Source organism: Numida meleagris, chromosome 2 (assembly GCF_002078875.1).
Source record: "Numida meleagris isolate 19003 breed g44 Domestic line chromosome 2, NumMel1.0, whole genome shotgun sequence".
Classification (NCBI taxonomy): Eukaryota; Metazoa; Chordata; class Aves; order Galliformes; family Numididae; genus Numida; species Numida meleagris.
The window spans coordinates 76,554,174-76,579,327 of record NC_034410.1 but is presented as its reverse complement, the minus strand read 5'-3'; the positions used below and the strand labels follow the sequence as shown (position 1 = coordinate 76,579,327).

The window sequence follows — 25,154 nt, the reverse complement described above, 5'->3', positions numbered from 1 at the left end:
CAATAAATTGGGCAGGAATCCACAGGTGGGAACTCAGTTCACGCTTCACAGGCTTTCTGAGCTACATGCTCAGGTCACCTTCTGGGCAGGTTTGCACATCATTATCCTCAGGTTTCAGCAGAGCTGTACAGACACATGCATGGGACATGGCCACACCAGTGAAAGGAGGTGTCTGCTGTTCCTCCCTGCCACCATTTTCTCCTGGGTGTGCTGAGGGAGGGACCCAAGGGGAAGATGCCTGCGTGAGGGAGCTGCCAGGCATGTCTGGCAGAGGGACTGGGGAAAAAGGACTACTGGGGGGCAACGAAGCTGCATCGTCAGGGGAAATACTCCATGAAAGCTGAAGAAGCCCCATGGGATTTCACTGAAGGGAAATTTGGCCATGCTCAGTATAGCAGCTGCATCTATTTCCCCAGCATCAAAGGTGCAGGCAAAGTCTCACCGAACAAATACACTGAAAGGGAAAAAGGGAAGAAAAGAGGAGATGAAATACAGTTATATTCCTCTTATGGCCAGTCTGCCATTAGGGCTGTGTTGTGGGATCTGTGTGTTACCCATCTGGATACCTGATTCAATCGCAGTAGAGAGGAACCTGATGGCACTGGAAGGATTTATGGAGGTGAGGTTTTATGTTGAGGTTAAGGTTGTGTTAGACTCAACTCTGACTGAGGGAGAAGGAGAGCAGCTGCCTGAGATTATGTGAGATGATGGAGGATTTGCATCAGGTTGATTATGAAATGATGCAATGTACTTTTCTGGGGGGGTAGGGGGTGGGAAAAGGAAGGATCAGCATCAGAAGCTCAGCTGGCAGTGGGGTTTGTTGCAAACATAATGCAAGGGAGGAAGCAGTGGAGGACACTGGTGCTTTGTGGAAGAGATGTTATTAAATGTCACATGATCCTGATGTGGAGGACAGGCAGACAGTGTAGCAAGAAATCATTGCAGCTGCATCCATATGTCTGCAAGTGTTTCAGAATCAAGAAGCGGGCATGTAGAGGGGGAGACAGAGGCATCCATCTGGGACAAGTGAACAACATGCCCTGTAGAAAGGCTGAGGCATCAGGGTAGCTTACTGCTATCTAGTGACAGAGAGCTAGTAATAAAAGTATCCGTAAATACCTCAAAAATGAGAAGGGCAAAGGGAAAGTGCTGGCTACCAGCTGGAAGAAGAGCTAATCCCACAAAATCTGGTAGAGACTGAAGAATCCGGAATCTTGTTTCATTCAGTATTCACAGAATAAGTCAATTTTAGCCATATTCCCAGAAATTAATTTTATCAAAGAAGCAGAAGCGCAGATGTAAGAAGGGTAAAGATAAATTAGAACAATTAGATGTGGGCAGGTTTGCAGCTCACACAAGGTGCTGAGGCAGCTCCCCAAAACACTGGCCATTGTACCTTTGTAAGGCATATGAAAGAGAACAAGAAGGGTCAGCATTTCCACGTAAGAAAGGAAGGCCCTGGTGAATTTTAAATCTATTCAGGCTAGCTGCAATACCCAAAAGTTGTTAAAATAGATTATCCCAAATTCAGTTGATAGACATGGAGTAGATAATAAGATGCGAAAGGAAATAGCAAGGTAGCAGCCAAAATGAAATCTCTGCCCTCTTAAGCCATTTTCCCACTAGAGCACTGTCTGGAAATGGAAGAAGGATTCAAAGGCTTCACTCGTTTGTTTGTTGTTGTTTTTTCTATGTTCTACATATGGCTGATGATAGTCTTCTGTTCCTACTTAATTCTTATTTCTCAGTTTTTCATCCTTTCACAGTCTCTTTGTACCCCACCATCTACACCCTTGTTCCTTCTTTGCTGGTTCCGCATATTCCTCTAGCCTCCTCACATTTCTCCAATGCTTCAGTCATATTTCCCAACCACCTGTAGCCCCTTTTCAGTCAGTAGTCATTTCTTCCCATTGTTCTGCTCCCCTCCTCTAGTTCTAGTGCTGTCTCAGGCTCCATTTTTATGAGTTCTGAATATAACATTGTTTTCCAACAAAATGGCCCGGCCTTCAGAAGTCCCTGCTCTGCCATATAAATAACCTCCTATCCTGATCTTAGTTCACTCTGCCCTTGAAGGCAGTTTCTTCCAGATGGGAAAAAAGTGCATGCATTCCCATTTTCAAAGGCAGAAAAAATGCAGTAGCTATCTATGGATACTGGGGTTATTTAAACAGATCATCTTTGTTGATGGAGCTTTCCCTCCATGATGCATTTGCATGCTGAATTAGTGCATCTTTGTCAGCCTTCGTTTTGCAAGACCAACCTCTTTTTCTTTGCTCTTGGAGACAAGCTTTTCCCAAGTCATGCTCAAAAGCTTCTGTGCTGCAAGGGGCTGCAGGAGCATTTCCTGTGATATTCTGTAGATTCTTATTGGAAGGATCTGACAACTGGGGCACATAGAGCTGCCCTCCCCTACTCCCAGTATGTGGCATAAAAACTCCTTGACAAAGAATTTGTGTCAGAACTATCCCTATTTATTAACCAGAAAGGGACAAAGGATTCAACCAATTCCATTTTAATACCATACATGCTCCTGGCCTGAACACCATGCTGTGGTAGCAAGTTCCAGTGGAATGTATACCTGTTCCCATTTGAATTTATCTTTCTTGAAAATGGTTGACTGTAGTTCTACAAAGCAATGCATATGCAATGCCATTTGTCAAGTTATAGACAGCATTCATTTTCCTGGGACACACACCATCTCAAGAACAGCCAAGCACCACCGTATTTAGCTCAAACCTGAAAATCTCACAGCCCAGCAACATAAAACACAGCTTTTATGAGAACATTGTCTGAGTGGACACAGAGTTTCAATGATCTTTTATTATACCTATAGGAATAGAAGAAAGGGAATCTTTCAGATTCTAGAAAACACCCTACATTGTATTCTAATCATTTTAAGGTACATGAAGTTGAATTTAAAATTTTTTTTACAGTTACAGCTTTCAGCATTTGTAAAAATGTATACATCTCCTTAGAAGATAAGCACATATAAGTAGTGCTATTGTAAAAGGTATTTACAAAATATTTTAATGATTTTAAGAACTATTTAATCAATATAATCTTTATTATTTTCAGATTTCATAAGCCACTGGTTTGTTTTATGGGCACTTGCTTTCTGCTACATGTATTTATTCAGCCAGTTGATCATATCCTCTCTTCCTTCCTCAATAAAAGGTTTATCCTGAGGATTGATGTCTTCCCTTTTGCGGTGCACAAAACCATGAGTCTGTCCAGGGTAAATTTTAACTTCATAGTCAACTTTAGCGCTTTGTTTAAGCTTCTGCTCCAGCACAGTAACCTGTAACAGAGAAGGTACCATCTTGAACACTGAGTTAGAATGTTAGGTATTTACAGCCCTTTTTTTAATAGGTTTTTAACTAGAGTTTTTTTTTTTTTTTCTTTTCATCCATGAAAGCATGCGATTGTACAAAACTGCAAAAAAAGTGTATAAGTTGCTCTAGTAATACCTGTAAAAATAGAAGCACTTACTGTTCATTGTTATGTGAACGATAACATGCAGTCATTGCTACAAGTAACTGTCAATAGGCTCCAAGAAATAAAACCTAGCAATATTTTGAATCCATTTGAAATTGAGTGAGGAGAGGAACAGATGCAAAACTGGCAGATCAAAGTTACTGGGATTTTTGCCAGGAAAACACCACTCAAAGAAAACACGCCCTCCTGTTTGGTCCCCTTTGTAGATCATCTTTTTTCTCCAGACATTCTCCACCCTTCCTCCCCAGGAAGACTTCTGACAAGTGTACCAGAAAGCAGAAACTCTGCAGGACTAGCAATTCTCACATATAAAATGTCCATATTTTGCAAGAGAAGCAGAAAACATTTTTAGTGGCACTGTAAAACTTTTTGGGTTGAAGATAAGCAACATAAATTTGTGTAGAGCTACAGTAAAAAGGGGAAAAAAGCACAAATTCATCTTTTGGTTTCTCTTAAGTAAATATCAAATTACAAAACAAGCACAACACGTGTGAAGAGACAAATATCTCCAATGGGAAACTCACTTGCTCCAGAGGGACGATGTCATCTTTTTCAGCAAAAATGAAGAAGGTTGGGTGAAGCAAACTGCATCTGTCATCAAATAACTTGATCACTCCTACGGGAAAAGAAAAGGCATCTGAAGTGACTCATGCTAGTTAAAGAGGTTAAACCACTACTAAAGCTATCCAGTCAAAATAAAATACATTACAGTAAGTAAGTGTTATGGTTTTATGATTTGTGGTTATTGGTATTCCACATCATAACATCATGTAGTGCGCTGGGAGTTAAAGAGTTAACACTCCAGCTCCGTGGATCGTGGATAGTTCTGGATACCTGGTCCTCAGAAGAACTACATTTCCCAGGGGACTTTGCTGCTCCGTTACCATTTCTGTTCAGAGGGAAAGACAAAACTGTTCGCAGATCACGAGACCCGCTCTCTTCTCGTCCTGTCTCTCATCCCAGCAGCATCTCTCTCCCCAGCCATCTCACCATCAGTATTAGAGTAAGGCCTACTTTAATTTTGGACACTCTCTCTCATTGTATTGGATTTATTAGCTTAAATTGTAATTATATTGTATTATAGTGTGTGATTTTGCATTCTGATATCTTATTTAGTATATTATTTTGTTTCTCCTCAGATCCTTGCCGCTGTTTTGTTTTCAGGCCCATCTCCCTACCTTTCTTCCCTTTTCCCTTTCCCGGGGCGTGGGTCCGTGAGTCCCCCACCCCATTAGTCACAGAACCGGGCCGAACCTGCCCATAAATCGTTGACAGTAAGTTAGAGCGGATCAGATTATAAAGGAATCAAACACACTTTGTTTGAAAGTCTCTTTTGTCTTGAGAACTTCGTGTGGTTTGGGTTGCCATTAAGACAGAAAGACCAGCTCTGTCTGAAAAGTTCAGGGAAGAATCATTACTGGTTTGCCCCATTTTCAATTTAAGTAGTCAAATTACATAATGATATTTTGTAATCACATATCTTCTTCAGTAAGCTGTCATACTGAGTTTTGTTACAGGAGTGCTCCTACAGAACAGCTTCCTGCACTGCTTGTGTCCTCCCACAACACAACAGCCATCTGACACTTACCATAGAGAGACACTCCTGTCTTTAAATGAGGGTTTTTCAGCATCAGGTGTTGTACTGCTGCTCCACCCCAGCAGAACCCAATTACACCAACGTTCTTTGCACCACAATGTTCCTTTAGATACTTAAGGACAACATCAACTTCTCTAAAAAACATACATGAAAAAGAATTAAGGCTTGAGCTCTGCTCCCTTGGCTTCCGCAATGGCTACTGCCTAGAGGCTGCTGGGCATCCACTGCCTGTGGGAGGAGATGGGTGACTGCTTTTGCCTCACTTGTGCTTTTTCTCTTTCTCTTTCTTTCGCTTGTTAAACTGCCCATGAGCTTTCTCACATTTTTCCTCCTATTCTCTCCCTTGTCCTGCTTGGGAGTGAATGGCTGTGTGAGTGCTTTGTGCTATCTGAGGTCCCACAACACTACAATTACTCATTTCTGAATTATAGGACAAACTGTAGGTGAGAAAACAAAGGAGAAAATATGTAAATTCACTCTTCCCAGAGCACTGTAATTAGAACCTGAGGGAATTTTACAAATAGCAAACCAATTAATTTCACAAGTGGCAATATTTGTCCTATAGCCTAACATAAATAAAATAATATAACACAGTTAAGAGATGTCAGATAAAAATGTTAAAAATGTAACTAGAAAAATGGCCAAGTAGTATGCTGTGAAGTAGCTGGGATCTGATGGGGAGCAGGACTAATGTTCCCTAATTAAATTGTGGTAGGTGACTGCACCTTGACTGAAGCCCATGGAGGTTGTGCTTGCTGGTAGGAACTGAACCAAATGGAAGTAGAAGAAGCCTGATGAATCCCCTAGCTTTTGTCTGTTCTTTCCTTTTGAGTCATTAATCTTCCTTCTACTCTGTGTACAAGTAAATCATGGTCACTTTTACTCTTGTTCAAATATCTACTTTCTTCCAAAAAGCACTCCTCTGATAACCATAAGCTCGACACTTGAACTGCATGAAATTTTTGTTTCTGGACATCCAGCTGTATTTGACACAATAATAATTTAGGACCCAATCTTGCATCTTTACTGAGGCAAAAATTCCTACTAAATAAGCACGTCCACAAGCTGAACAATGAACAACTGTTGTACTTGTCTATTTTGCCGGCATCTCGCGTTTTCAGCCAATCGTTGAAGGAAGCCCAGTCATTTGAAGGTTTCCACGCTTCTTGTCCCACAAAAAAATCTGGGCAGATGGCTCTGTAGGAAAAATGAAAACATTTTATGCCCTTGACATAACATTAAGAAAGGATTAAAGGGAAGTCTGTGTGTACTACCACAAATTTGTTTTGTTGAAAACACGTAGAATTTAAAATCCATCAAAACATTACGCAAAGAACCTTCATTATTTTTCTATGTCTAATAAACAGAGACAGCATAACTTGCCGACACATTTTGCCCTGCTAAAATCCATTAATTAGTTTGACACATTTTTAATTGCAATTGAAAATCCTTAGTAGTTTCCTACCAAATTAGAAAAGAAAAAAAGAGAGAGAAAGCCTGCAGTTTACATGGTCGATGCATTAGGGGCAAAAGGAATGATAACACAATAATACAGGGAAGATGATATTCAACATGCTTTTCACATATCTGAGACCTTGTTTCTTTGTCTGGTAAGAGCTTGTACACTTCGTTTCCATGGAATCACTTTCAGCTTCCCTGAAATTTTTGCCATAACAGCAAACTTGCAAGCATGCTATGAAGCAGACTGTCAGCCTCACACGGGCATTTCAGTCACCCAGTTAAAGATGCAAAATAAGGCTTTTCTTGTTTTTTCCTCTTCTATTCAGTACTTGCATACTGTTTCATTATGGTGGGACTGCTCAACAATGTTCTTACACTGCTTTAACAAACAGGAGACTCTTTAAGTGAAACCTATAAAACTGTTCATGTTTGCACGGCTTATAAAGAAAAGGAAATGGAAATGTAATTTAACTTCCTTATTAAAAACACATTTCGCAAAGTGTAGGATTTCTTACACGTATCCATTGGCTGTTAGCATATCGGCTATGTATCTTGTGTTTGGGAGTTGCCATCCAAATATGTCATGAATCACGATCACAGCTTTGTCTGTGCTGGCGGAGGGTTTGGAGACATACGCCTTGATATGCTCAACTTGTACTTCTTGCCCACAGCCGCCATAATCAAACTTGTCTCCAATATCACACGGGCAGGGCCTTAACTCGTTTGCCATCTGGAATGCCGCCCTGGAAAGCAAGAGAGCACGCAGGGGTGAATATCATAGCATAGCACACTGAAAAGACCAAATACACCGGTGTCATAGACTGGTGAATTTTTGAATCACTTCACTAATATTGTGAACATAGTCATTGCAGTCAGATCTAAAATGCAATATGAGTCAAGCAGCAAATTGGGTCATTTTTCATAATAATAATGTCGTTAGAGTTGCTTATGTTATCAGTTCTTCCACGGGGACCTGGTACATAGCTAGAAGTTGTGTGCCCTACGTTAGAGTTGCTTATGTTATCAGTTCTTCCACGGGGACCTGGTACATAGCTAGAAGTTGTGTGCCCTACAATAATGCAGTAAAAGTAAAGGGGAACCAGGCAGGCAACTGTCACAAATAACCCGAACAGTGATGAAGCCAAATCTTTTACCCTGCATCATGTGTATGTCCTTGCCAGGAATTCATATGTTCTTTATCATACACTGTAAAGGCTTAAAACAGGACTTAGCTTTTTTTTTTAAAAAAAAAAAAAGCAAAAAAAATTAAAAAAAAAAACTAGTGTGTTGAAAAACAGAATTAGATTTATATTAAATGCAGTATTTTCCTCTTGACAACTCATTTTTCCATAGCAGACCTTTTCAGGGTCAAGAAATCCTTTCTCTAAACCAGCTTTAGCCTCAGATGTTGCAGATTTTGAAGAAGGATACTTAAGGAGTTTGCCAATAAAAATATACTGAATCACTTGTAGCCAGCGTATAAAATCATATTTAGTTAGTATTAAAAAAGGAATTAATTTGAACTCCAAGGTAGGAAGAAAGAAATCTGAATGTAAGGAAAAATTCCTGAAATTGAGCCAAATATTTTACAAACGAAGGAACAGTAAGGATATGGTTAAATTTTTACTGTTAAATTTTTGCTAGCTATTGCTTAGATGCAAATAAACAAGTAATTCACAAAGGTCAAAAAACACCAACAGAAATTAACGTTTGTGTAGCTTCTTTTGCCACAAGTTAATGATTTTACAACACTGACCTTAGCTTAACTAACTGGGTGAACTAACTCCATATTGCTGCACCATGACTGAAATAATTTGCCTGAGTATGCAAAGAGCATCTCCAAATGGTTCAAGAATGTAGACTAAGCTTTGCCTAAACTCTCCACAGGCAAGATGCAAAGCCTGTGAGCGCTGTGTAAGAAAACTCTACTTGGTACAGAAACAAGAATTGTCGTTCTTGACTGTGCCAAATATGCTCACAGAGAGAAATGGGGAAAAGCAGGTTACCGACCTCTCCCTGAACTAGCGTGACTTCAATCGCTGTGGCACGAAAGCAACAGCTGCCAACAACCAACCAACTTTTCAGCCAGATCTGCGCAGTGATCCAGCATTTTCAGAAATCCAGAAATCTCAGATGAGTTAGCACGCCTCAATGAGACTTCATTTTCACAGATGAAAATGTCAAGATAACTTGTATCCTGTTTGAAAGCTGCATTAGCCCTCAGCACAGGTGAGTGCAAGTCTAAGCCACACCCACCCAGAGGTGTTTGGTGTTTTTTTTTCACATGCATCGTATTCGCATGTACACAGATCCTAATTTAAAATAAGTTTGCCAGGAAAAAAAATGAATTAATAGACAGGATTATAAGCCAAAACACATTATAAACATGCAGTAGAAAAGTGTTGATAAGTATTTTTCCTCCCACAAACTGTTTCCTTTTGATTAGACTAAAATCAGAAAACAAAACAAGATCAATTGAATATTAAAGAAACACATTTTGGAACTTCAGAATTGCAAGTGCTATGCCCTGCAGTTCAGTATATCCTGAAAGGCTTTAATTGCATACATTTTTTATGAAGTTGTCTGATGGAATTTAATGCAAAATGTAAAATATTAAATATTTAAGAGTGCGGATGTGGCAGATGGGTAGAAGAGCTCCAAGCACAAGTCTGTGCAGTGCTATGGAGGATCCTATGGTGCATCAGCTGTGTAGACTTGTGAGCTTTGTAACATAATCCAAACTGATCAGTGTTTCTACACTTGCTGCAGTAGGTGCTATATACAAGTATAGTCTTTTTCCATTTCTAAGATGCTACTGAAACGTTTCTTAAAAACAAATACCCCTGCTTCATATCCAACAGAGGCAGTGTGGGAGGAGCTGTGAGCCCACTGCCATCACTGTGCTCTTTCTGCTCCCCCATCTCCACTTCCAGGCGCATGAGCACTTGAAGGCCAAACAGCAACTTCAGTTCTCAGCAACCTGAACCTATAGCTAGAAAAATATAAAGGTAGTGCTGCGCGGCTCTCCGGCTTTCAAGAGGCTGTCCTGAGTCTGAATGGTCTTCACTGCCTTGAGATGGAAAGCAATGCCCTTCTGAACCACTGTCTGGATCAGTTAGGGAAGAAGTAGCACCCTGGTGGCATTTCAGTGAGCGTGAACTCTGTGCAAATGCATGTGGATAACATGCAGGTTCCCCAGACATGATAAGTCTGCCCTCAGTGTGCACTGGCTTTATGATTCTCATGAGGAAAAGAGTGAAAGTTAAAGAAAATAACAACCAGCCATGCTTACCTGTAGCACAACCAAGGTATGAGGTGGCAGAGCCAAGTTGCAGAGCACAGCAGGGACGGCAGGCACTGGATGGGAGCGCGGGGAAAGTGCTAACTCAGAGTGGAGGGAGTGAGAGGCAAGATCAGGTTTCTTCAGACAGGAGTTACGTCAGTCACTGCCTTTATCTGCACTTAACACAGAGTCATAAAGTCAAAAGTTCACTTTTTTAAGGCCTTTCATTTTATTGTAAGGACAAGCAGGAGGTGCTAATGAGGCAAGTCATGCTATATCTGAATATGAAAAGTTCCTTGTAGCTTGTACCAAATGGCATTAAGAATGGGAGGACTTTCAAACTTAGGAAATGTGTTTACTTACCTGAGCAATCCATTTAGACTTTTTTTTTTCTTTAAGGGCATTCCTTTGTTTTTAAAGATTGGGCTAGTATAACATACAAATATTATGCTGACATTTTTATTCCCTCAGTTTATTTATTCATTGGTGATAGAGAAATACTAAGTCACCAGCAGGGTGAGGTCCCTCAGATTATGTATGTGTCGGTGACAGATAAATGCTAAATCATCAGCAGGGTGAGGCAGTGACACAGAGAAATCATTACAAAATCATCCAAATCATTCTGTACAAGACAGAGCACAGCCTTGGAAAAGCATGAGAACAAGTAAAATGTAAAAAGATTACACTTTTGTAGATTGTTCTACGTATCATTATACTAAATGTTTAAAATGATGACACATTCTTATCATATCACTGGACTTATTATAATATTTTCTTTTCCTTTTGAAATAAAGTGCCCCCATTCCCCATCCTTGTACACCTTTGTGAGAAAGTGGAATTTTCTGATCTTCTTTATTATTATTATCTTCTTATATTATTATTTATATATGCATAAGCTGTTTTTCCATGTTCTAAATAATTTTATCACTATTATTTGTTTACAGTTCTTAAAATGAAGTTAAATGAAGAAAAAAAGAAAACTACCAAAGAATTCTACAATGAAGTCATAAGATTCAAAAACCAATTATTTGGGAAGTCTCCTTTGAGGGGGTGTCCCCACATAGAGTTATACAGCACATAGTGTTGGATTATCCCCAGCTACTTCGAAGAACAGTAGCAAAATAAATGTGAGGGAAACGGGCGGTTGAAATCATTCCTAGAAGAGCCATTGGAGCAATGTTTTACAGAACCTCCTCTCCACTGGAGCTGCTTAGCCCCTAAACTACAGCACTGTGCATGTGGAAACTCTATGCATAAGAATATTCTCCATTACCTTAATATTAACACCAAACCTTAGAATTTTAATGGGTTTTATTTTGATTTCTTGTTGGTTCTGAGTTCCTTGCTGGACAATCCATTCTATTTTTATTTTTTTTATGTACAGCTCATAATCTCTGTTTGTGCAATCGGTTGCATTTTGTACTATATTGTACACTTATCATTTCTGGATCTTGAAATTCCTGTGAGCTGCAGTTTTATCATGAAGATTTGGCTGTACTTGTAGTGACTTGCATTTACACTCTCAACTTCCAACAAAGACTGTGTCTCAGGTTTTTTTCCCTACAGCTTAGTCACTGTATTAGTTTTACTTCACAAGTCAATATTTATGAATGACTGCAGTTCTCTAAATACACAACCTGATCATCCTCTTACACAATAGATAATCTTGTAATGTTAATGGAAGTCCACTGAATTTGGAGTTACTCCGTTTTTGCACTGGGGTAATTAAGACACAGTAAACTGCTGTTATCCATTCTTGGCCTGGAAAAATGATATGTTATTAATATATTACATACAGATGGTATCTTATCAATCAAAACGCTTAAGTGGCAATTGTAGGCCAAAATTAGTGTTCTCCTTGAAGACTCAAGGCCAACTCAACAGTCTTCCCTTTGGGAAAGATGGAAGGTCACTGACAACAAGTAACGGGGGAAAATGTTCATGAAAACAAGAAATTGAAAACCCACTGAGAGATGGTTAATTAATATTCATAGAATCATAGAATCATAGAATGGCCTGGGTTGAAAAGGACCTCAAAGATCATCGAGTTTCAACCCCCCTGCTAAATGCAGGGTCGCCAACCACTAGCCCAGGCTGCCCAGAGCCACATCCAGCCTGGCCTTGGATACCTCCAGGGACGGGGCATCCACAATCTCCACGGGCAACCTGTTCCAGCATGTCACCACCCTTTGAGTGAAAAACTTCCTCCTAAAATCTAACCTAAACCTCCCCTGTCTCAGTATAAATCCATTCCCCCTTGTTCTATCACTATCCACCCTCACGAACAACCATCCCCCCTCCTGTTTATACTCTCCCTTCAAGTACTGGAAGGCCACAATGAGGTCTCCCCGGAGCCTTCTCTTCTCCTGACTAAACAAGCCCAGTTCCCTCAACCTTTCTTCATAGGAGAGGTGCTCCAGCCCTCTGATCATCTTGATGGCCATCCTCTGAACTTGTTCCAAGAGCTCTGCGTCTTTCTTGTGCTGGGAGCCCCAGGCCTGGACGCAGTACTCCAGATGGGGCCTCACAAGAGCTGAGTAGAGGGAGACCTCCCTCTCCCTGCTGGCCACTCCTCTTTTAATGCAGCCCAGAACATAGTTGGCCTTCTGGGCTGCCAGCGCACACTTCTGGCTCATGTCCAGCTTCTCGTCCACCAGGACCCCCAAGTCCTTCTCCACAGAGCTGCTTTCAAGTGCTTCTTCCCCCAGGTTGTATAAATACCTGGGATTGCCCCGGCCCAAGTGCAGCACCTTGCATTTGGCCTTGTTGAACCTCATTAGGTTCTCATGGTCCCACTTCTTCAGCCTGTCCAGGCCCCTCTGGATGGCTTCCCTTCCCTCCAATGTATCGACTGCACGGCTCAGCTTGGTGTCATCTGCAAACTTGCTGAGGGTGCACTCAATTCCATTGTCTATGTCATTGATAAAGATGTTGAAGAGCACTGGTCCCCAGACTGAGCCTTTGGGGGACACCACTCATGACCAGCTTCCACCCTGACATAGAACCATTAGTCACAACGCTTTGGCTGTGACCAGCAAACCAGTTCTTAATCCACTGAACAGTCCATCCTTGAAATCCATACCTCTCCAATCTGGAGAGAAGGACGTGGTGAGGGACCCTGTCAAAGGCTTTGTAGAGGTCCAGGTAGATGAATATTGTTGACTTTCTTTTTAAGTGAGACGCACTACAATGTATATTTCTCTGCTGATACGTTTAATATGAGAGATTGACATTATAAAAATTAAAGCTTTCCTAAATTGCATTCTCTTCCTCTTAAATCGCACAGCAATTTTAATTAATAGCACTGGGAAGGTGAAAAGAGACAGTATCCGGTGAAGTTCTTAGGCATCTGGCTTCAAGCTAATGAACACATGCCTCTTTCCCCACAAGGTATAATTAAGCTGCGGAAGTCCCCATCATGGGTTGCGCTAGAGGTCAACGTTATAAGCAGGTTTCAAAAAGGATTGGCAAATTCACAGAGGGTAAGTCACTCAGCAGTCGTTCAACACAATGGCCCAATGGCAAAATTCAGCTCAGGAAGCCCCTGCATTGCTGCTTGCCAGGACGTGGAGCAAGAGGGAAAATTCCCTGAGCAGGCACTGCTGGAGGCTGGGTGCTGAGGTAGGTGCAATCCTGAGCTGCTGCAATGCAGGGATTTTTGTTGTATTAAGGGAATATTACGTAACAAGATCCATTATGCAAAAACATTGAACATTCCTTCTTTAAGCAGCAGTTGGGGTTTGTAAGACACACAGTAATGCGGTGTTTGTACTTTGTATAATACTTTTTAATTCCTAAACAGGTCAGGAAATTGTCTGATGACTTTTACAGGACCAGAGGTAATGTGACTAAGCTGTACCTCATCCGAATAACCCCAGTCCTCAGATTTTGAAACAAGATACTCACAGTTGTGTCACTTGTTAAATACATATCTGTCACTGAGGTACCAGTCAAACAAGCCTAGTGTCTCAAAATGAACTCCACTGAAAAATCAATAAATTCTGGGCCTGTGATTTACATGGGACATAGATGAACAGTGGCCATAGCATACAAACACTTTATTCAACCATTACTGTAACTTGTTTCAAGCATTAAGCTGAACAACAAAGAACTGGAGAAAAATTTACAGCATATTAAGACACAGTGCTGCTAGGTGACATCTAAAACAGCCTCAAAAGAATACAATGTGAAATTATGAGTTACAATCTACTGAAAAAAGTCTAAAATATTGTTTGCTTTTTTCTTTAATTTCTATTTTCTAAATAATATAATTTCTAATTTTCTAAAATGTGCTGTTGAAAATCTCCACGCTGTATTACATGATTATGCTACAAATTAGTTGCTTGCTATTCTGTTAAATATATTTATTCAGCCAGTTGATCATATCCTTTCTGCCTTCCTCAATATAAGTTTTATCCTTAGGATTGATTTCTCCTCTTCTGTGATGTACAAAACTGTAAGTTTGATCAGGTTTTAATCGGATAATCAACTTTACTGTTTTGCTTTAGCTCCTGCTCCAGCAGGGAGACGTGTAATATAGACCACAGACAGATTTACATTAATATTGCTATATTCCATGCTGCCAGGCCTTAGGTTATTCTTCACTGAAGCCTGATTTATAATCAGGCTAGAAACTAATAACCAGGTTCCCTATAGGCATAACAAAAAGTAAAATTACATTAAGAAAAAACACTTGCACTGATGGTCTAGAAAATCTGTTAGAATATAAAGGCAGATACAACAACCTGCAAAGATATGGATACAAGAAAAGTACATATGAAACATATCACAACACTAAATACACTAAAACGGAATTAAAAGCATCACAGTGAATGCGAATTGGCTTATAATACACATTCTATAAGTGTATGTGCCCAAAAAATTCAAAGAAAATTTTTATGTACTATTTAGAATGACCTAAATGATGGCAAGATGGCTTTTTGATTTTTTTTTTTCAAATTTTAAAAAGAATAGTTGAAGATAAGGATTGTGTCACTTCCAAGTTTTATATAGCTGTAGAATTATTGAGGGACCTCTGGGGACTGTCTAGTCTAACCCTTAAGAGTCAATTGCAGTGGGTTGCTCAAGGTCCAGGTGGAGTATCTCCAAGAATTAAAGTTTCACCACCACTCTAACATTCCAATATTAGACCACCTTCACAGTAAAAAAATTTTCTTTCGTGTTATCGGAATTTCTTGTTTTCTAGTTTGACCTGGTTACCTCTTCTCCTTTCACTGAATACCACTGAAAAGTGTCTGCCTCTATCTGCTTTACCCATTTCTGTGTCACCTCTAACTGTAAGTAGCACTGTGAAAACCATGTACATTTTGACCTCACTGAGATTTCTGAAATTTATTTTGGTGTACAGCTGATCAATCATGAACATAAGTCAGTTTACATAAAAAATCTTTCTCTACTTTGGACTATGCATGCAAATGTGAGTAATTCAAGTTGCAATTCCTGTAGACCAGATCTCCAGTTATAAACTTGGACTTGTATGGGTGACATAAGAAATCCTTTTATGAACATGTAGATAAATATGCTCATGAACAAGTACGACTCTCAAGAAATTCATTCTGCGTGGTGATCTTAGCTCACAGGATATGTGGAGACGTCTACAAGTAAGGCATATTATTCATCACTGTATGGACACTCATTAAGACTTCACAGAAAATACCTAGTAATGTTGGAAAATGGAATGACTAAGTGCTCATAAATCCCAGACCAAAAGTTTCCTCAGCAACCCTAATTAATTCTCTCCTTTGTGTTATATTTCATAATACTACTCTTAGGATGGCTTCTTTCATCTACAAGTCCATCACTCTATTAAGCACACAAACTTGACAAAAGAAAAAAAATTGCAAAGTGAACAGAATTTGTGAGTGCTGGATGAGACAAAGGACCACAGAAAAAAAAAAACAAACACAGTTTTTCATTCTTTAAGTATCATGTCTCCAGCATATTGACTAGAACAGAGTTAGCTGCAATAAAAAAAAAAAAAAACCAAAACTGTTCCTCATCTCATTCTTGACTTTATTCACTCAATTAACTTCCCACTTCTACACATTTTCTTCACTGTGAAGTCTGAAAAAATAACCATGCTTAGACCAATAGAAAAAAAAGTCATCCAGCACAGAATTGCTCCCTCAGTACACAGCAACAGGATTTTTATACAGCTTTGCTACCTGAATTGCTGGCAATACTTTGGCAAAAAAAGAGACTTAAGAAAAGAAGTCATTCTTATCCTAGGTTACATTCGTTCTTCTATGTTTAGCTCCATTTTTCTGCTTTTTTTTTTTTAATATTCAAGTATTACTATGAATCTGAGCGCTAACTCATAATTCAGGAGGGAAATTTAAGCACACAAATGAAAGAAGACAGAAGTTGTCAGCATACTTGATGAAGGGGAATGAAGTAATCTTTTTCAGTGAAAATGAAAAACATAGGGTTCAGCAGATTGGATACACCATCAGAATCCTTGATTAGTCTTAGAAAGTATTAAAAAAAATAAATATTCAATTAACTTTTAAGGCAAAATTCAGATTCAAGTGCAGCAGTCTGTTAATGCAACGAAAAGTTTGCATGTCTCATGCAGTATGTAGCCATAAACGTCAGCTTTTTGTCAAGCTACTGTAAATATGGCTTCTAGGAGGACACCCCCCCAGATTAAAACTTTGTTTAAGTCGGTTTCTTAAGCTGCCAACTGAATATCTGAATGTTGAGTTCTTTTGAATTGATGGGGAAAGTCAATTCTTTAACAAGCAGACCAAAATTTACATTCTGAGTACAGCAGCAAAGAACAGCTTAACTATTTTAGCTTCTTGAGAGGAGCGTAAAAGGAAAGCTGATGTTCAGTAACCACAATCTAGCTGTACAGAGTAACTGGATCAAAAAATAATGCTGTCTGCATGAGGGTGACATCCTAGCTCTGTAGTTGCAAAACATTAGGAAACAGGAAAAGGGAGCTGAGTTGGGAAGATGACCCAAGGGCATGTATGTGTGTCCAAATCTGAAATAAAGACGCAGCTCCTATGATTCATTCTGAAACTAGGAACAAATTTCCTTATTGCCATCTTCTTTGCATAATAGTCTTCCTACTTTACTGGAAATATCTCTCATCATCAACTGAGAATCTAACTAGAAGAAATAATGATAGATCAAATACGGAAGCTACACAGTACATATATGTACGTGTGCCTGCTTGAATTACATCCTTGCATTTACCTACAATAGAGAGATACACCAGCCTTTAGTTTGGGGTATGTCATTGTCAATGTGATGGACAGAAACACCATCCCAGCAAAAAAAAAAAAAAACCCAATCCCTAATTTCTTTGCACCACACTGATCCTTTAGACACCTCAGGACAGCATCAGCTTCTCTGAAACATATAAACAAGGGCAAATTAATCACTCATAGTAAAACCAGCACAGGAAAACATGAAAAGATGCATATGTGTCCCCATATCATGCTGCAACCATATTTTCTTTCATACGCTTTAAATAAATCATTACTTCAGGTAAATTTTATGGGTTGCTAACTTGAAATCATCCAATAGAGAAAAAAATGAATGGAATTCAATAAAAACACAACATGGAAAACATACACCGAAGGAAACATAAATGGATGGAATGGATGATTTATTAAATACTTTCCTAAGTGGTAAAAAAGCTTGAAATTCTCTGAAGAGCTGAATGATTTTTTGTTTTATACATGCAGAAAGAAAAAGTAATAAAAGTCTCTCTAGTGAACACTACTTATTAGAAAGTTAAAATGTTGACAGTAACTGTATGTTAGCATCTGATATATTTGCTGCAGGAAAGTCAATATAACAGATATGGAAGATGCTTTGAGAATTCACGGTGTCTTTTGAAATACACCTTGCCCAGACACTGTACTCTGAAAGCATTTACCCATGAAGTAGGTTTTAACATGCAGGCAGAGTAAAAAGAAAGTACTGGTGGGAGAGAGGTATCAGAGAAGTGTTTTATATCACCTCAAGACTATTTTCAGCCCCTTTCCCCTGGGCATGCAATTTGTTTACGATCATGATACATTGGCCTTGCAAATACCACTTTATCTGCCAACACATACATACAAATTAAAAGCCAAAAATTTTTGTTGACTGGAGCTGACATTTGAAACATGTGAACTGCCAGTAAGAAATGCCAGGCAAAGTCCAACCCTTCCTTCCCACTGCAGCAGAGTGGGTACAGATTCCAAACTAAGAAGTTTGCACGACAACTGACCTCTCTGAGACAGGAGCTCTCTGGATATGATTCAGTTATGCCTCCCATAACCTTCTCACTAAATACCTAAACCCAGCAACTTTCAATATATCTACTCCTAACAGATTAAAAAAGAGCTTTGCTCTCCCACTAAGTCAATTAGCTTGTTCTCTTAATTAGTTTGGCCCCTTCACAGTACAGTCTTGCCAATGTCTTCCCTTCTGTGTTATTAAGGCAGCAGAATATCTCTGCTAGAGACAGAAGGTTTTTGATAGCCAATGTCACTCTAGTCTTCAGAAAGGGCAAGAAGGAGGAACTGGGAAACTACAGTCAGCCTCACCTCCATCCCTGGAAAGGTGATGGAACAACTTGTTCTGGATATCCTTTCCAAGCAACTGGAAAAGAAGAAGGCTATCAGGAGTAGTCAACATGGATTCACCAAGGTGAAATCATGCTTTACCAACCTGGTAGCCTTCCATCACTAGCTGAGTAGATGGGAGGAGAGCAGTGGATGTTGTGTACCTTGATTTCAGCAAGGCATTTGACATCATCTCCCACAACATCCTTGTGATGAGACTTAGAAAGTGTGGGATAGATGAATAGATGGTAAGTTGGACTGAGAACTGGCTGACTGACAGAGCTCAGTGGATTGTCATCAGTGGTGCAGAGTTTGGTTGGAGGCCTGTAACTAGCGGTGTTCCCCAGACATTAGTGCTGGGTCTGGTCTTGTTCAACATCTCCATCAATGACCTGGATAGGGGATGACCTACTGGAGAGGAGCTCTGCAGAGAATGAGCTGGGAGTCCTGGTGGACAACAGGTTGACCATGAGGTAGCAGTGTGCCCTTGTGGCCAAGTAGGGCAATGGTATCCTGGGGTGCATTAAAAAGAGATCCTCCCCGTCTACTCTGCCCTGATGAGGCCACATTTAGACTACTGTGTCCAGTTCTGGGCTCCTCAGTTCAAAAAAGACAGGGATCTGGAAAGAGTCCAGCAGAGGGACACGCAGATGATAAAGGCCCTGGAGTATCTCCCTTATGAGGAAAGGCTGAGCAACCTGGGACTGTTCAGCCTAGGGAAAAGAAGACTGAGAAGGGATCTGATCAATGTTTATAAATATCTAAAGGAAGGTGAGAGGCAAATGAATGAGGCCAGGCTCTTCTTGGGGGTGTGTAGCAATAGGACAAGGAGCAGTGGCCTAAAACTTGTACATAGGAAGTTCCGTAATAGCATGCGGAAGAACTTCTTTACAGTAAGGGTGATGGAGCATTGGAACAGGCTGCCCAGAGAGGTTGTGGAGTTTCCTTCTACAGAGATATTCAAGACCCATCTGAACACCTACCTGTGCAACCTGTTGTAGGGTACCTGCTTTAGTAGGGGGGTTGGACTCAATCATCTCTTGAGATCCCTTCTAAACCCTGCAATTCTGCGATTCTGTGATTCTGTGAAATGTTTGGACAGTGCTGAACATGTGAGAGGAATAGGCCTGATCTCTTCAGAAGATCATGATAACAGGACACTTCACATGCTAACACTAACAAGTTAAAATCAAAGAGCAGGTTAAATTCCAAGCTAACAGGAGCCGGGGCAGGTACAGACAACTGCTTATGCTGTGTTCCTCAAGGACTACTTCAAGTGTTATGCACTGGCTTCTGTTTTGCAGTGGTCCCAGTGCAAACTTCTTCGCTGAGGATGTGAGTCATCTCCTATAGGAACACCCAAGTGACTGTGGGGCACTATGCCTTCACCAGGGTTTAAGGGTTTAAAGATTCTTGTCCAAGTTGCAGAGACAAAAACACCTTTGCTTAGGAAAGGACCTCAACGTCCTATAGCAGCCTGGGTTCAGTAGACCATACCTGGTGTATAAACAGTGGCAAAACCTTTTCAATGAAGAGCAGCGGTTAGTACTTGCCTATTTTAGCTGTTTCAGCTGGACAGAACTGGAACTAATAGTGTTTCTTCAGCAGTGATACCAAGATAACGACTTCAGGAGCTATTGAAGATATCCTTGATCCCACTAACTGCAATGACAAATAGTCTCTGTGTGTGCACAGCCTTGTACCTTTCCCTTGGCCAAGAGTTTGACTCTAAGGCACTAGCAGAGGACTCTTCCTACGTATTGCCCAAAGTTAGCATTTTTTCAAGTTGATCAATGCACCATGGACTCAAATTACAGTGAACATAGTCTTAAAAGCTCCTCACAGTGAAAAGAGGACTGCATGCCAAATCTGCAGTCGAGGACCTGAACACGTACCCTCTCTCCCCTGAGGGGCTTGCTGGCAGTGCTGAGGGCTGACCTGGAGGGAGCACAGCTGTGGGCTGTTCCAGTCCCTCAGTGACCAAGGGGACAGGCTCCTGGGCAGCACTATGGGCTGGCCTCAGACCCTGTCTGCCATGGGACCTGCTTTTCAGCTGAGGCTCTGACACTTGGCCTTGCCTGAGCTACAGCTTTCCCTGTGCTGCAGCCATGCCTGTGCCAGGCCAAGGCTGGGTAACAAACCCACAGGCTGTCCTTCCAGCTTATTTTCAGCCCTGCCACATCGCTATGGACCTGCCTGGTTGTCCCTGGAGTGGTTAACGCCTCTGAACCTGCTCCTGCTTCCAGATTCACATTCCCAGCTTGACTTCAGACCTGCCCAAGTCAGTTCTGAGAGGCCTGCCCTGCCTCTGTTGCAGGAGCAATGTGAGATAAGAGATGCTGACAACAGGTGACCCAGATGTCAGCTGCCTGGGTCCATGAACACCGTTCAGAGCTGGAATCAATTACTCTCATCTTCTTTTCACACAACACCTTAGAGTATCAGTTACATTTTGTACAACTCAAAAGAAAGAATTATGCTTTCTCACTTCTTGTGTCACTCGCCATTGTAAACCACGGTTTTTGAGGCAGGAGAAGCAATTAGTAGTCTATGATATCAACATCATATGACATAAGTTTTCAAAGAGCCACTGTTGAGACAGTTGTTCTTGAACCCACTTCAAAGCCAAATAAAAGGTCATGGATTCCATCCACTCTTGAGAAATCATTAAAAAGTCCACCTTCATCAGTAGTTTAACTGCATCCATTCTTAAAGCAAAAGAAAGAAAAAGAAAAAAAAAGAAAAGAAAAGGAAGAAAAAGCAATATTTGACAGTAGTGGGCAATGAGATAATGTGAGGCAATGTGATATCCACCTCCCTGACATCTTAACCTGTTTATTTTTCTGGCATCTCGAGTTTTCAGCCAATCACCAAACTTGGACCAATCATCAGAAGGCTTCCAAGCATCTTTTCCTGCAAAGAAGTCTGGACAGATAGCTCTGCACATACAAACATACACAAACAAAATCAAAATTAAATAACTTCTTCAAATTCTATGACTTTTTTGTCTTTTATACAATGAGATACTTCTACTCTGTCATAATATTATTTTGATTTCTTTTTCCTGAGAAAATCACATTTAAATACCATGTTAATTATTCTACACACTTATACGCTTTAGAAAACATTTATAAGCACCTATATATGATTTGTCAGTGTTTCCATGTGAAATGATAAAACAAGATCCTGATTAAAATTTATCATTTTGCATAAAACATTAGATTTTGCATTATAGCATTTCATACAAATTAATCATTAATGGACTCCATTAAAAGAAAAGCATTTACAGAAAATAGTTGTTTACTACAGAGCACATCATGAGCCTTACTTATGAGTTAAAAAATAATGATGGACTGGGTATTTTACTGCAGACGTCATTTGGTGACTGAAAAAAGAGAAGTACAGTAAGAGTCCACTCGGTGCTACATAGTTCCTGCACCATGAGGGAAGCCAAGCTCTGACTCAGGACCTCAGCTGAGATGTGTTGCACGACCAGCAGCAGAATCGGGAAGGTACAGTCACCAGGGGATTGCACAGTCTTGGCATGCAGAAGGAAACAAGCAGGGACTCTGGCATCACTGGATCACCCTCAGATACTTCTGTGTGTTCTGCCAAGCCCAGACCACAGGGTAGCAATGGGATCCTTGGGAAACCACAGTTATCTTTCACTTACTAAGTGTCTTTGGCTCCCTTCCCTGCTCAGAAACACAGTATGTACCTCAAGGATCATGATGAAATGGTTGCATCAGCTTTGCCTAAGGCAAACCAAAGTCTGTTGAAAGCATGTTCTCTTGTTTTCTTTTGTTTTTCAGCTCCTTTCAGCTCCACAAAGAGATCTTAGTCACATGGAAACTGTCCACTGAAATCTCACTTCTGTTACGCTCCAAAGGCTGGAACCACTAAAGGAAATATCTTACAGAACTAATGGCTACACACTTCAGTAGAGCCTTGCTCTTTGGAGCTGGAGGCCAGTCCCAACCCCACATGAATGTATTGTACACTGCAAGCAGGGAAGCTTGTAGTATACTCAGTTATTGCAAGACGCTGCTGCATTTTAGAATTTAACTCCTGTAGAGCACCAAAGATGAGCATGGAAGATTTGGAAGGCTGAAAAGGACTGTATTTAATAAGGCATGTGTGCATAGGACTTACTCATATGTGCATTCAATATTGTATTCAAGATATATAGAATCATAGGATCACAGAATCATAGAGTCCTTTAGAGTTGGAAGGGACCGTTAGAGGTCATCTAGTCCAACTCCCCTGCACTGAACAGGAATATCCCCAGATAGATCAGGTTGCCCAGGGCCTGATCCAACCTTATCTTGAAAGTCTCCAGGGATGGGCATACACCGCATCTCTGGGTAACCTGTTCCAGTGCCTCACCACCCTCACCGTAAAAGACTTTTTCCTTACATCCTAAATCTACCCTCTTTAAGCCTGAAGCTATCCAAATATATCCTGAATCACAATCACAGCTTTGTCGGTGCTGATGGGTGGTTTGCAGACATATACCCTGATGTGCTCAACTTGTACTTCTTGCCCACAACCCTTTGGGAAGCTGTTTCATAGCATCCATAGAATTGTAGGATTGTAGAATTGTAGAAGCATAGAATCATAGAATGGCTTGAGTTGGAAGGGACCTCAAAGCCCACCCAGCCCCAAACCCGTGCCGTGGGCAGAGCTACCACCCCCCAGCTAAGGCTGCCCAGGGCCCCATCCAACCTGGCCTTGAGCGCCTCCAGGGATGGGGCACCCACAGCTTCTCTGGGCAGCCTGTGCCAGGGCCTCACTGCCCTCTGCTTATCATGATTCTGCTGCCACTCTTAGCAAATCAAAATGGCACTGGTTGTTTATTAACAAGACCTAATCTCCCTTCCCGTGTGAATGCATGCACTGTAATGCAGTGTGCAGGCAGTAAAAACGAAATGCAGTCTTCAATGTCTAATTCTTTGCTAGGAAAATATCTTAATCGTGTATCTCATTTTAGATTTTTTAATTAATTCAAACAAATGTCAGCTAAGACCTTTAATATGCTTCCAGTGTTCCCTCCTCTCTTCAATTCCTCTGTTACAAATCTATTTAGCATAATAAAAATAGTGTTAAGAACAAATGAGGAAAGCACAGTGAACATCAAAACTAATTACCTCAAATCCTGTTCTTTACATCAGTTATGCTCTATTCACAGGACAAAATTCTTTGTTTCTACCACTGGAAACATGCCAAAATGCTTAACATTCCTTTGAGAAGAGTGAAGCTATGCTATGAAATGTTAATTAAACTGAAATTGATGTAGATTTTAAAAGTACATAAGAACAGTTCACAAAAGGGATTTATAGATATACTGATTAGACCACAAAAAAAAGTTTCCTTCACAACACACTCAATGTAGAATTTATCTGGTACTGCTAAGAAAAATGCATTTAAATACAAATTTAGGAATGCAGAATTATTGACATTGTTTATTAACTGAATTATGATTTTCCATATGTATTTCTACCACCACAAATCTAAGGAGAAGGAGGTTGTTGGTCAGGGAAGCTGACTTTATCTGCAGTTTAGGTCAGCTCTTTGTGTTTGTAGTTGAGATCTGTTCTTCCTGAAACTGTATATAAGATAGTTAAAAGGTGTCTATAGCCTGATGAGTATGGAACAGGCTCCCCAGAGAGTCTGTGAAGTCTCCTTCTCTGCAGATATTCAAAATTCTCCTGGATGTTTTCCTGTGCAACCTGCTGTAGGGAACCTGCTTTGTCAGTGGGGCTGGACTAGATGGTCTCCAGAGGTCCCTTCCAACTCGAAGCGTTCTGTGATTCTGTGCTATCAAGTACTGTCTTGATCTCCACCTAAAAAATCAATTGCATTGCCATCTTTCTTTGACTTTTCTTTCAAAGCTTTATGAGCTGTGAATTTTGTCATGACTTTACAATACTGTATGCCTTGCCTTTATTCAAACAATTTCTCTCTGTACAATACTGCAGAGTCTCACAGCTTTAGAAACTTCAGCACACTTTCATCAAGACCACACATGATGTATTCACAGTCCAAATCTGACATTTCCATTGTCTTGATTCACCCTCTCCAGCTACAGGAGTTAAGCTATCACATAGCCCCCTTCTAAAAACAAAACAAAACAGTAAAACAATTTTGGTAAGACTCCATTTAGGCTAACAGTCTGATCTATTTTCTTTAAATTCTGGGACCACTGTGCAACATCTAGGCTGTTATCCTGCCTAGTGGTGAGCCTGAGGCTACAGTATCAACACAGTATCAACACAGAAACAGACTCTTTAACAAACAGCTCTCATTTTTTCTCAGGGCAGTCTCCTTCATCCCTCTATTTATTTTTCCCATTGCTCAGAAACACCTCACCAGCCCTTTTCCTGCTTCCCCTATGGCACGGTAACAAGGTAGCACCTCCCCAACTCTGCACCCGGTGAGCTCTTATACCCACATGGTAAGAACATCAGAGGTGAAGCTGGGAAGAACGGTTTGCAGAAGAGCCAGCTGTAGCAGAGGTTCCTCCTACCTTTCATAGTGCTGGTGATGCTGTGTGGAAGAGCTTTGGGTTTACTGGTTGCTGTTCTTTCAAAGCTGCTTCATCAAACAAATGTATCTGGGTTGCCTAAGGTCTATCCTCCCTCAACTGTGTTTCAGTTTGCTGAGTCATTTTAAAGTGATTTTGCACTACTTGGCCAAACAAGTCTATATAACAGAGTATTATAAGACAAACTCA

The 25,154-nt window shown here is 40.5% G+C and overlaps 1 protein-coding gene across 2 annotated transcripts; it reads right to left on the bottom strand.

Annotated features, from left to right (window-relative positions):
* CMBL (carboxymethylenebutenolidase homolog) lies at positions 3,046-25,095 on the bottom strand. Of its 2 annotated transcripts, none has more exons than XM_021388928.1 (7): positions 24,948-25,095; positions 9,846-10,014; positions 7,069-7,296; positions 6,182-6,289; positions 5,084-5,226; positions 4,020-4,111; positions 3,046-3,298 (listed from the first exon to the last, which is right to left on the bottom strand). In XM_021388928.1, the coding sequence occupies exons 3-7, from the start codon at positions 7,281-7,283 to the stop codon at positions 3,119-3,121; spliced, it is 738 nt and encodes a 245-aa protein (XP_021244603.1). In that variant the 5' UTR covers positions 7,284-7,296; positions 9,846-10,014; positions 24,948-25,095; the 3' UTR covers positions 3,046-3,118. The 2 variants fall into 2 exon arrangements, with proteins under 2 accessions (XP_021244603.1, XP_021244604.1); XM_021388929.1 differs by having other exon boundaries at positions 9,846-10,009.

What these genes read in the sequence shown, in the direction of transcription:
- CMBL (XM_021388928.1), bottom strand. Translation starts at nt 7,283, where the DNA reads ATGGCAAACGAGTTAAGGCCCTGCCCGTGTGATATTGGAGACAAGTTT. An exon ending in GATGCCGGCAAAATAGACAA is followed by an intron (nt 5,227 to 6,181) that starts GTACAACAGTTG and finishes TATGTTTTTTAG; the next exon opens with AGAAGTTGATGTTGTCCTTA. An exon ending in GACAGGAGTGTCTCTCTATG is followed by an intron (nt 4,112 to 5,083) that starts GTAAGTGTCAGA and finishes CTTTTCCCGTAG; the next exon opens with GAGTGATCAAGTTATTTGAT.